General features: G+C 33.5%; 2 protein-coding genes across 3 annotated transcripts in view; both read right to left on the bottom strand.

The window, feature by feature from the left end:
- LOC109719687 (cytochrome P450 714D1-like) overlaps positions 1–890 on the bottom strand; it is a 10,461-nt gene extending 9,571 nt beyond the window's left edge. The window contains exon 1 of the mRNA XM_020246469.1: positions 545–890. Coding sequence (XP_020102058.1) covers positions 545–812 — 268 coding nt within the window. The 5' untranslated portion in view covers positions 813–890. The remainder of the gene's footprint in view (positions 1–544) is intronic.
- On the bottom strand, positions 4,875–11,136 carry LOC109719520 (cytochrome P450 714C2-like). 2 transcript variants are annotated; one of them, XM_020246257.1, is made up of 6 exons: positions 10,710–11,136; positions 9,983–10,209; positions 9,371–9,618; positions 6,937–7,288; positions 6,408–6,527; positions 4,875–5,208 (listed from the first exon to the last, which is right to left on the bottom strand). In XM_020246257.1, exons 1-6 carry the CDS (start codon positions 10,993–10,995, stop codon positions 4,903–4,905), a joined length of 1,539 nt encoding a protein of 512 aa, XP_020101846.1. In that variant the 5' UTR covers positions 10,996–11,136; the 3' UTR covers positions 4,875–4,902. The 2 variants fall into 2 exon arrangements, with proteins under 2 accessions (XP_020101846.1, XP_020101847.1); XM_020246258.1 differs by having other exon boundaries at positions 4,875–5,222; positions 6,422–6,527.

Raw genomic sequence — 11,970 nt, 5'->3', positions numbered from 1 at the left:
TATATATATATATATATATATAATTTGACTATAGGATAAATCTAGTTGAAATTAATTAATAAATTACTTCTTTTCATTATCTTTTTTTCCCTTGAACTATCAAAGAGTGTGTTATTATAAATTTAAATTTAATACTTTCTCCATTTGAACTCATAATTTTTAACACCGACTATTCATAGAGCAAATGACAAAAAATTTGATAGTTAGTATCTGATGTCTCAAATTTAAAATTTAGTTATTCATATTTCTAGCTAAGTTATTTCTAAAAAAATAAACGAAGCTGCGAATAGCATACTACCTTTCTCTCTCTAAAAAAAAAAAATTGTAATTTTAACGGACCCTATTGTTAAAATTCGATTAATCAAATGATATTGTATATATAGCATCCGTTTTCCATCACACCATGATTGTTTTTTTTGAGAAAATATCACACCATGATTGTTACCACAACAAAAGCTATACGTAAAAGCAGATTTATAAATGACAAATTCATATATATATATATTGCACGCATGGAATTAAACAAAGAACTACAATTGCATACCATAATCTTTGCTCCATTGAGTGAAATAAGGAAAGAGAGCTTGCGAATAGTCAACAAAACCTCGTCCCTTCGCCACCGTCGCCGCCGTCGCCGGCCGCGGGCTCCTCCTTGTCATCTCCCGTAGATTACCGGAGATGAACGACGGCGGCGGCCCCTCGATCCCTTGCTCCCTAAAAGCCTCTCTGATCCTCTTAGTTTTCAACCATGCAATTATGTAACAAAATAGAACCGAAGTGCAAAACCCTACGATGGCCAAAGAGAGCATCATAATGCCTACTCCTTTCTTTTTTTCACCTTCATTTTTCTCTTCACTGTTGCCGCTTTACATATATATATATATATATATATATATATATATATAGTTACATGAGTAGGACTTGTGTGCTATTAGAAGCGCGGAGGTCTCGATGCTCCTAAACTGTTTTCAATGATTAAACTTCTAAATCAATGATCGATTCCGTTAGATTTGATCCAATATATTTAAATATCTAAAAAAAATTTTGCGATTTTTCACAAGTGATTAAATGGATTCAAAATCAATATTTTTTTAGCTGATATGTGCCGTTTTACAAGTTTAATGGTGTAAAAGAATTTAAATCGGATGAAATTTTTTATAGAAAATTTTTTATACTATATCTACTACAAGATTAATATCTCTGGTCGAAAATTTTAATACTATATCATAACTTTTTGTGAAATTAATTTTTGTTTTCAATCGTTGACTTTGAGTCATTTTGATCACTAGATGAACGATATCAAAAAACTACAAAATTTATTTTTTAAATATTTTAAATACGCTAAATCAAGTTTAACAAAATCGATCATCAATTTAAAAATTTTATTATAAAAAAAAATTTAGAAAAACGAAAATTTCCATACTCCTAATAGTACATAAGTCCTACGCATGCATACACACTAAAAAGTCAAAGGCCTTAGCTATTTCGTATTGTTTAGCGTGTAGTAGTAGAAGGGACAGGAACGTTGGATATATATATAACTATATGTAAGAAAGAGAAATTATTCCATGCACCGAGTATCTGAATAACTCATGCACCGCAATAAATATTCGACTCAATGAATTAAAAAAAATAATAATAACTGTTCAAAATATGCTACACATTTTGAATCTCGTAGAACCGATTCAACAATTTAAACTCTGATTTTGAGGCTTCTATAACGCGAGTTTTGGAGAAGTGGTGCATGGTGAAACGGGTCCATGCAATAATTTCTAGCATGGAGTGCGCACAGTTATCCAAGAAATGACGTGGACGAACAGCACAAAAGTCATCGCAATCAAACTATTGCGTACACCTGGTGCACCACCATCTCGTAATTTTTATTATTATTATTATTATTTAAGAACTTGGAGCATGAAATTTTATAATCCTATTCAGAATAATTCCAATTAAGACTCGAACTCATAAACCTCCCACACCACGATCAAGTGCCGTTTCATTGTGATACCATTTATCTCTCAACTTTAATTATCTGATTTTTTAATTTTATTTTTAATTTTTTATTTTACATTCATAAACTTTTTAAGCGGCGGTGAATCCATATTAATGTTAGTGAGATCCATTAAAACCATTTTACGAAAAGAATAATAATCCCTGTGCAGTTTATCCTACTTTATTTAATTAATTATCACAACAATTCATTTAATTTAATAAATGAATAAAGTATATACCTTTGTTTTCATGCACGTGGCATCAATAATAAAGTTTCCAATGTTATAAATTTGAATCCCAAATAAAAAGAAAAGAAACTATCTAACCTTAGGTGCTCATGTAGCCACTTCCTGTATAATTTCTTAATTGATCGAGTTGTAGGTGCATGCATAAATTATATTTATATTTTACTATTTTGTGATTGAAAATTAATTTGTTCCTTTTATTTATGAATAATAGTTATGTAAAGGTTGTTAGTGTAATTATTATTAAGTTGTTATAGCATATATATATATATATATATATATAAACACCTAAGTAATACATTAATGGCCTGTTATTAATTATTTATTAATGTTGATTCTAGATAATATTTGTTAGTAAAATGACAAAATGTTTTGGTTATTATTTTTTATGAATCATAATTATTGATTTTTTTGTAATTATTTTTGACATCTTGTTAATTTTTTTTATAATATAATTCAAAATAGTATGTATTTTTTTCATACAATACTTCTTAACAACTGTATTTACAGAATTTTTATCTATGTTTTTCATATGTGCTCTTTGTTTCACATTTATTTTTTTTTATTTTTTTATGAGTTATTTTAATTAACTTAACCCTTACTTTCATGGGAATTTGAGAAGCTCCTCAAGACAAATTTGATGTTGATGAGACAAACTTAGCTTCATGATGGTATATATGGTTACTTTTATTGAACAATAAATATATATTAAAGGCCTAATTAAAACATTAAGAGGTACAAAATAAAAAGGGACCAATGGTGCAATTAAAAAACTTAATTATGAACATTCTTCATTTCAGTTTTAATTGATCGTGTCCCGCATTTGCAATGTATCAATTCAAATTTCTTTATTTGTTACTTTTATAAAGGAAAAAAGCAAACTTAGTGGATTAATGAGCACATAAAGGCCAAATTAAGCAGAGTACGTTAAACAATTTCAATGGAAAAATAAAGCAAAAAATATATATTTTACTTATACTTCTGATGATAGATGATAATATATGATTTACAAATACTATTTTTTTTACATAATATTTTTGCCACAAAAAAAGACTTTTTCAAATGGTGCACAATTTGTACGGATGCACCGAGTGCAGGGAGTATTTTGCTTTAGCGAGGTCGGCGGATCACTTTGTTTTGCTGGACCATCCTAAAAAGTTTAATTTTTTTCTAAAAAAAAGCAAATGGACCACAAAATGAAAATAAATACAAATTAATTGGCCATTTTTTAGGTGGAGAATTAATTCTCCACTACACAATACTGCTTAATTACTTATATTTTTAATGTTAATGATTGTTTCGTTTCTTTAATTAAATAAATCTATAACATGCATGCATGGTCCGGAAATAGAGACACTAAACACGTTTAAAATAGATTGAAAAAAAAAAATAAAAAAAGAATCAGTAAAGTTTACTTATTCCCGGATGAATTGATTACTTGTGATGTATCCCTCTCAACGACGCTATAATAAATTAACTTGTTTTTGTTTATGGACGAGAATAAAGATATAAAATTGAAAAAATAATGGAGATTGGACCTAGTTAGGATTTATTAAAACTTAAGTTAAAATTTGATTTTCCTCACCAACATGGTTGTTGAGGTCAAAGATTCGAGCCTCGTTTGTGCCCTTCTTATAATCTTATAATTTAAGTCCTAATAATACGTTTTTGTCACAATTGGAGGTGCAGGTCTTGTTGGGACGCATAAATAAACTAACAAATATAGAACGTAAAACAGAAACAGAAGGATACAATCATATTTGATTGAATTTAATAATATAAAAAATATATTAAACTTTTTAGAATAGAATTACAATTCAACGAAAGACAAAAAAGAACTATAAGAGATGAAAATTGTTACATAGACCTCTTCGTGCCCTCGTTTAGGGCATTCTCCGACGACACCGATAATTTCGTGAGATACTACGTACACGATTGTCAACTTCTTCCCAGATTCCGGCAACTCTATATGCTAGCTGATACTTCTCGTCCTTGAGGGCCATTAGAGGAGGAGGAAGCACCTCCTTCGCATAACTATATTACAAATTTAATTACAAATATTACACATTTTTTTATGAATAGTAGGCCAAGGGTCACCAGAAAAAAAAAAAATGCAAGTAAATGCAATGAAACGTGAAGAGCTATTTGAAAAAAATAGAATAAATGCATTTTTTTTAGAGAAGAAAAGAAAAGGCTTAAGATCCCACCTCCCTCAAATTAATAGGATATATCCATGTAAGATTTAGACATGAAAATTCATGCATAGATGTAAATTTGATTGTTAATAGGCGTGATTAAATATTTAAACTAAAATATTATATTCAGATTTCAAATCATTTATGTACAAACACATAAATTACCTTATAAGTAAAATACACTATATTATGTAATCATGAATAGCAAAACATTCGAAGATGCAAAAAAAATCCAACTTCATATTCACTGTCATATTAAAATATCTTTTCAAACAGGGCCACAGAGAAATATTTCCTAATACTAAGGAGAAAATTACAATGACACATCATTAGATAGAAGAAAAGGAGAAAGAACAAAAACAGTAATAAGAAGGAAACAAAATGCCAGGAGAAACAAACTTAATTATTATTTTAAGCAATAAATTGAAATACAAAGTAAGTTAAACTCCATGTATATATATTGTAACAATTCACAGCCTCTTCACTATAAGTGGTACACCAAACCCTGGCTCAACTGTTAATCTAAATGCAGGTGAATGGACATAGCTCGGCGAGAGCGCAAAAACAAATTTGGATAAAAGAAGTGAGAGGACAATTTTCAACTCTACCATGGCCAAGTTCTGACCCGCGCAAGTCCGAATCCCGAGACCGAAGGGCATGTACATGTGAGGAGGCTTACAAGCCCCTGCAATGCCGTTTGCGAACCTCTCGGGGTTGAACTCGTCGGCGTTCGGACCCCATAACTCTCCGTCACGGTGCGCAATTGCGATCAGGATCTTCACATTGACGCCTTTCGGAATGTGGATGGCTCCGAGCTTCATGTCTCTTAGAGTTTCGCGCGTCACGAAAGAAGCGGGAGGATAGAGGCGAAGGGTCTCTTGAATCACCATAGTCAGCTGAAAAAGAAGGAAATGCAGAATTGATCTTCAAGATACCATCTCGCGTATGCGGTTAAATGACAATTACATGGATATATATTTCTGTTCAATTTGACGGAGGAAATAAACTACAAGGGTAAATAAGATTGCAATGAATTATAAAGGCCAGAGACTTTAATGATTGAAATGTTCCGTAGGCATTCCTCAACTAGTTTCTCAAAGAATCTTTGATTGTCATATGAAGGTATCTACTCTAGGTCTGATGAGGAGAAAACGATAATATCATCTTTTACGAACTCAATGGAAGTAGTCATGCCGATCGGAATTTCATCTATATACCATTAAAGAATGCGAATATCACATCGTGGACGAAAAGGAATCATCCATGCAACTATAAAAGTGAAGATGTTTCAGATGATCATTACCGTTCTCAACCTCCTGAGCATTTCGAAATCAAGTGATTTCCCCTGGCACGCCTCTAAAACCTCAGCTCGAGCGCGTTCCTGCCATTCTGGGTGCGCAGCAAGAAGCATCAAACACCATGTGGCGCTGACCGCCGTCGTTTCATGCCCCGCAAAGTAGATATTCTTGCAATTGTCGACTATAAACTCATCACCCCTGCCGCTAGCACCCTCGACTATGGCTTGTAAAAGATCATTTTTACTGGATGAGGATGACGAGCCTTCTCTCTTGTGCTCATTCGCGACGTTCAGAATGAGTAAACGGATTTCTCTATCTAACCTCCATATCTCTCTGTTCCTGCTTGTTGGTTGATATCTAGTACAACATTGTAGTTCCTTAATAATTAAATGAGACATATTGCATCACCTTATATATATATATATATATATAGAGTTGAGCTAGAATACTATCGGTAGTAAACGAGCTGTTTTACTACCGATTTGTTTTCGATGATAGAACTTCCAAATTGACGATCGGCTCCGTTGAATATGATCTATACCACTTGAAGTGTTTAGAAATCAAATTTCAAATCTTGTCGACATCATTTGCCTAATGATCAAAGGGTTTCAAAATTTGTAATTTTAATGGTCGATAAGAGACGTTTTCTCGTTTAACGGCGTAAAGATATCCAANATCTTCACATTGACGCCTTTCGGAATGTGGATGGCTCCAAGCTTCATGTCTCTTAGAGTTTCGCGCGTCACGAAAGAAGCGGGAGGATAGAGGCGAAGGGTCTCTTGGATCACCATAGTCAGCTGAAAAAGAAGGAAATGCAGAATTGATCTTCAAGATACCATCTCGCGTATGCGGTTAAATGACAATTACATGGATATATATATTTCTGTTCAATTTGACGGAGGAAATAAACTACAAGGGTAAATAAGATTGCAATGAATTATAAAGGCCAGAGACTTTAATGATTGAAATGTTCCGTAGGCATTCCTCAACTAGTTTCTCAAAGAATCTTTGATTGTCATATGAAGGTATCTACTCTAGGTTTGATGAGGAGAAAACGATAATATCATCTCTTACGAACTCAATGGAAGTAGTCATGCCGATCGGAATTTCATCTATATACCATTAAAGAATGCGAATATCACATCGTGGACGAAAAGAAATCATCCATGCAACTATAAAAGCGAAGATGTTTCAGATGATCATTACCGTCCTCAACCTCCTGAGCATTTCGAAATCAAGTGATTTCCCCTGGCACGCCTCTAAAACCTCAGCTCGAGCGCGTTCCTGCCATTCTGGGTGCGCAGCAAGAAGCATCAAACACCATGTGGCGGTGACCGCCGTGGTTTCATGCCCCGCAAAGTAGATATTCTTGCAATTGTCGACTATAAACTCATCACCCCTGCCGCTAGCACCCTCGACTATGGCTTGTAAAAGATCATTTTTACTGGATGAGGATGATGAGCCTTCTCTCATGTGCTCATTCGCGACGTTCAGAATGAGTAAACGGATTTCTCTATCTAACCTCCATATCTCTCTGTTCCTGCTTGTTGGTTGATATCTTGTACAAAATTGCAGTTCCTTAATAATTAAATGAGACATATTGCATTACCTTTTATATATAGAGAGAGTTGAGCTAGAATGCTATCAATAGCAAATGGGCTCATTTGGCACCAATTTGTTTTCGATGATAGAGTATCCAAATTGACAATCGGTATCGTTGAACACGATCTATACCATTTGAAGCATCTAAAAATTAAATTTTTATGTTTATTCGATATTATTCTCTTGTCCATCAAGTTGACACAAATAATGAACGACTAAAAATGAATATCTCTTTAAAAAGTAATGATAGAAGTCTTGTAATCAAGATCAAGAGTATAGATCTTGTTCTAAATAGTTTAAAAAATTTTCTAATCAAAATTTAATTAATTTGGATATCTTTACATCGTTAAACGAGAAAACGTCTATATCAACCATTAAAATTACAAATTTTGAAACCCTTTGATTATTAGGCTAATGATGTCGAAAAGATTTGAATTTAGTTTCTAAAAACTTCACGTAGTATAGATTATATTCAACAGCATCGATTGTCGATTTGGAGGCTCCATCATCGAAAACAAAATGGGTTGCAACGGAGCCCATTTGCTACTGATAACATTCTAGCTCAACTCTCTCTCTCTCTCTCTCTCTCTCTCTCTATATATATATATATATATATTAATTTTCTTTTTTGGTCTTTCTTCGTGAAACATTAAGGAAATACAAACAAATGAATTTAATTAAGCCAAGGGATTCCTCAAAGCAAACATGGCTATATAAGAAAAATTCCATGTAACACAAGATAAGATAAATTCGCAATTAAGTTATTACAAAAGAAAAGCAAAGAAAAGAAATGAGCAAATAACAATACGCAAATTAGATAATAGAGAAAATATAACAAGAGAAGGCAAAGCTAAATTTTCGGTCATGTGTTTTCAAATACCGAAGATTATAGCTGCTTCAGTTTCCAATAGTTGAGTTTCGGATAATTATTTTAATGAAAAGCCTACTAATTTAAAATGTTCTAAATCTATTTCCAAATAGCGCTTAGAATGGCCAACTATTTTACTTTTAATAGTGGTTAGAATGGAACCTAACTATCCATTATTGCTATTAGGTAGTGTGGATAGCTTTGTTTATTACAAGTTTATTCTAGTTTCTTAGTATTTAACTTGTTTGATGGACTTCTAACAATCTTAGAACTAAAAGAATGAATGTCTCCGACATACCGGGCGCCANTTTTTGTTAGAAAATTCTTTAAACTATTTAAAACAAGATCTATACTCTTGATCTTGATTACAAGACTCCTATCATCATATTTTTAAAGAGTATTCATTTTCAGCCATTCATTTTTCTATTCACTTGATGGATAAAAGAACAATATCGAAAGTGCGTGAAATTTGATTTCTAGGTAGTTTAAATGGTTTAGATCATATTTAACGAAGCCGATTGTCAATTTGGAAGCTCTATCATTAAAAACAAATCGGTAGTAAAACGGCTCGTTTACTACCGATAGTATTCTAGCTCAACTCTATATATATATATATATATAATTTTTCTTTTTTTGTATTTCTTCACGAAACGTTAAGGAATACAAATAAATGAATTTAATTAAGCCAAGGGATTCCTCAAAGCAAACATGGCTATATAAGAAAAATTCCATGTAACACAAGAAAAGATAAATTCGCAATTAAGTTATTACAAAAGAAAAGCAAAGAAAAGAAATGAGCAAATAACAATACACAAATTAGATAATAGAGAAAATATAACAAGAGAAGGTAAAGCTGACTTTTCGGTCATGTGTTTTCAAATACCGAAGATTATAGCCGCTGTCAGTTTCCAATAGTTGAGTTTCAGATCATTATCTTAATGAAAAGCCTACTAATTTAAAATGTTCTAAATCTATTTCCAAATAGAGCTTAGAATGGCCGACTATTTTACTTTTAATAGTGGTTAGAATGGAACCTAACTATGCATTATTGCTATTAGGTAGTGTGGATAGCTTTGTTTATTACAAGTTTAATATAGTTTCTTAGTATTTAACTTGTCTGATGGACTTCTAACAATCTTAGAACTAAAAGAATGAATGTCTACGACATACCGGGCACCAGGAACACCGATAAGTAAACTCGGCTTTGCCATTGCCATCTGAAGTCGCCGAATTTTCGAGAATATTTCTTTACCTGTAGCAAAACTACTCCCAAAACAAGCCCTTGAAATCACATCAGCTGAAAAGTTTCTCAGATACTCATCAACTACTATTTCTCTACTCCCTACCTCACCCTCGAGCATGCTTTCCCAGGAATCTAGCAAAGGCTTAGCGGCCTCCACGATTAAGTCCACCATTCCCTGTGCATATGTCCACATGAAGTTAGGTAGAGATAGTACATAACTTCTTTCTTAGTTCGTTCCGATAAATTCCATGGATCGACAATGTTTTTTCCAACAATGAATGAGCCTAATATCACTGGAACAAATGGCATATATAGCCAGCTTCGATAACTTGAGATGTGGATCATACTCATTTTTGATCCTAGCAGATGTTTTACTTGCAAAATATAAACCAGATTACGATGAAGAAATATAAAGATCAACCATACAAGTGCGAGCACTCGGAAGCCAGATGCAGAAAAAGAAGTCGCAAAGTGAACAATCAAGGATCACAGATCCCATGATCTCTATGTTGCGACTTCAAATTACTCATTTAATATACCTTCACTTTCTCCATGAAGAACTCCGGAGCTATAACTTTCCTTTGGTGAGCCCATAAGTCGCCGTTCGACGCCAAAATCCCTCGGCCGAGAAGAGCTTTGCGTTCCTTCTGTAAGTAAGAAGGCTTACCAAGATCTAAAGACTTGCAGTTCGCAATCTCCTTCACCAAGTCCGGGCGGGTTACATTAAGTATTTGTAGGCCACCAGTTGAATACATATACACAGGTCCTGTTTGTTCCAAGCCAATACAAATCTCAGTACAACGATCGGAAGGTGTATGCTAAAATGCCCAAAAGAGGCTACTTATCCGACAAATCTACTACACTGAAATTGAAGACTTGGATGTAAGATAAAAGGAAACCTATTAAGACTATTCCGCGGCTGTTAGTAGCCTATAAGATTCATCTTTTCGATTATATAGTATTAGAGTCAGTTCTATGCCCCCCCGAGTTCCAGGAGGTCATGGATTCGACTACATCTCGTTGGTGCAGTTAGGACTCCTGCCTCACGTGCACAGCGGAAATCAAATGAATCATGCCACATGTACTGACGGAAGAGACATCAAAAGAGACCATAAGCATTAAATGGCATATGCGGGATTTGTTAATATATATTTCTGGGTCTGTTTTTCTACTAGGTCGATCTTTCGAATAATGTGATATCAGATGTGACGGAAGAGACAACTAGCAAAAAATGTAATGGATTAAACCCAAGACTTAGAGAGATACCATAAGTTTTTCTCCAGTGAATGAAGTAAGGGAACAGAGTGGGAACATAGTCGGTGGCCAAGCGTGACTCGGCTTCTTCTGGAGAGTGATTCACCTCTTGTTGGATCCTCTTCATCTCCGGTATGTTTCCGTAGACAAAAGAAGGGACGGGGCCCCTTATCCCTTGCCTCCTCAGCCTCTCCCTTACTCTCTCGGGCTTAATCCAAAAGATGTAGCAGAAGCAGGGGAGGAGTGAGATCAAGAGGGTGGTGAGAGAGGAAGAGAGGAGGAGCGCCCACCATTCCATCGATGCGGGGAGGGAGAGTTACGGGGGGAAGGGGAAGACAGGAGCGAATCTTGCGGCCTCCCGGCCGGCATGGAAGATGAGTAAAGGCAGCAGGCGGATGCTGTTTGTTTTCACTTCTCTCTCTCTCACTGTCTGCCCTCTTTGTAGAGTTGTAGCTTTTCTGTTTTTGTCATTTTCTGGTTGGGAAGGGAAAGTATCTTTTTAGGTCGAGAAGCTTAACATTAGGAAAACTTCAAATACCTCTCCTAGTGGTTTCATACTTTCTCATTTTAATATCATATAATTTAAAATATATTAATTTAATATTTTGTAATTTTTTTTATTATCTATTTTATTATTTTTTTTGTTAAATCAACGACAAAGTTAAAACTAAAAGATACTAAAATAAATATTCGNTCTCTGCCCTCTTTGTAGAGCTGTAGCTTTTCTGTTTTTGTCATTTTCTGGTTGGGAAGGGAAAGTATCTTTTTCGGTCGAGAAGCTTAACATTAGGAAAACTTCAAATACCTCCGTGTGTGGTTTCATACTTTCTCATTTTAACATCATATAGTTTAAAATATATCAATTTAATAACTTATAATTTTTTTTTCTCTTTATTATCTATTTCATTATTTTTTTCGTTAAATCAGCAACAAAGTTAAAACTAAAAGATACTAAAATAAATATTTGATCAATCTGGGTGGGGTATTTGAAGTTTTTTTAATATAATTTAACGAAATGTTAATGGAGGAGCCAACGAAAAGAAAAGAAAAAAAAAACCATATGATACTAATAAATTGATACATTTTAAACCATATAATACTAAAGTGAGAAAATGTGAAACTATAGGGATGGTATTTGAATATTACCCATATTTTATTAAGGATTGTATTTTTAGTTTTGAGGCTTTTATTTATGGAAAAATTTATTTTAAAATTATTAATTTTTTTTAAAAAAAATTCAACCTCATTAGTAAACATGATGAGAAATAGGGAT

Source organism: Ananas comosus, linkage group 13 (genome assembly GCF_001540865.1).
Source record: "Ananas comosus cultivar F153 linkage group 13, ASM154086v1, whole genome shotgun sequence".
NCBI classification, from domain to species: domain Eukaryota; kingdom Viridiplantae; phylum Streptophyta; class Magnoliopsida; order Poales; family Bromeliaceae; genus Ananas; species Ananas comosus.
Note: the sequence above shows the minus strand (reverse complement) of the source record. Positions and strands in the feature narration are given on the sequence as shown.

Bases quoted from the DNA above. Each gene is read 5' to 3' on its own strand.
- LOC109719520 (XM_020246257.1), bottom strand. From the start codon at position 10,995: ATGGAATGGTGGGCGCTCCTCCTCTCTTCCTCTCTCACCACCCTCTTG. The intron at 7,289-9,370 runs GTATGTCGTAGA...ATTTTGTACAAG, and splicing joins ATCGGTGTTCCTGGTGCCCG to ATATCAACCAACAAGCAGGA. The intron at 6,528-6,936 runs GTAATGATCATC...CTTCTTTTTCAG, and splicing joins TGCTCAGGAGGTTGAGGACG to CTGACTATGGTGATCCAAGA.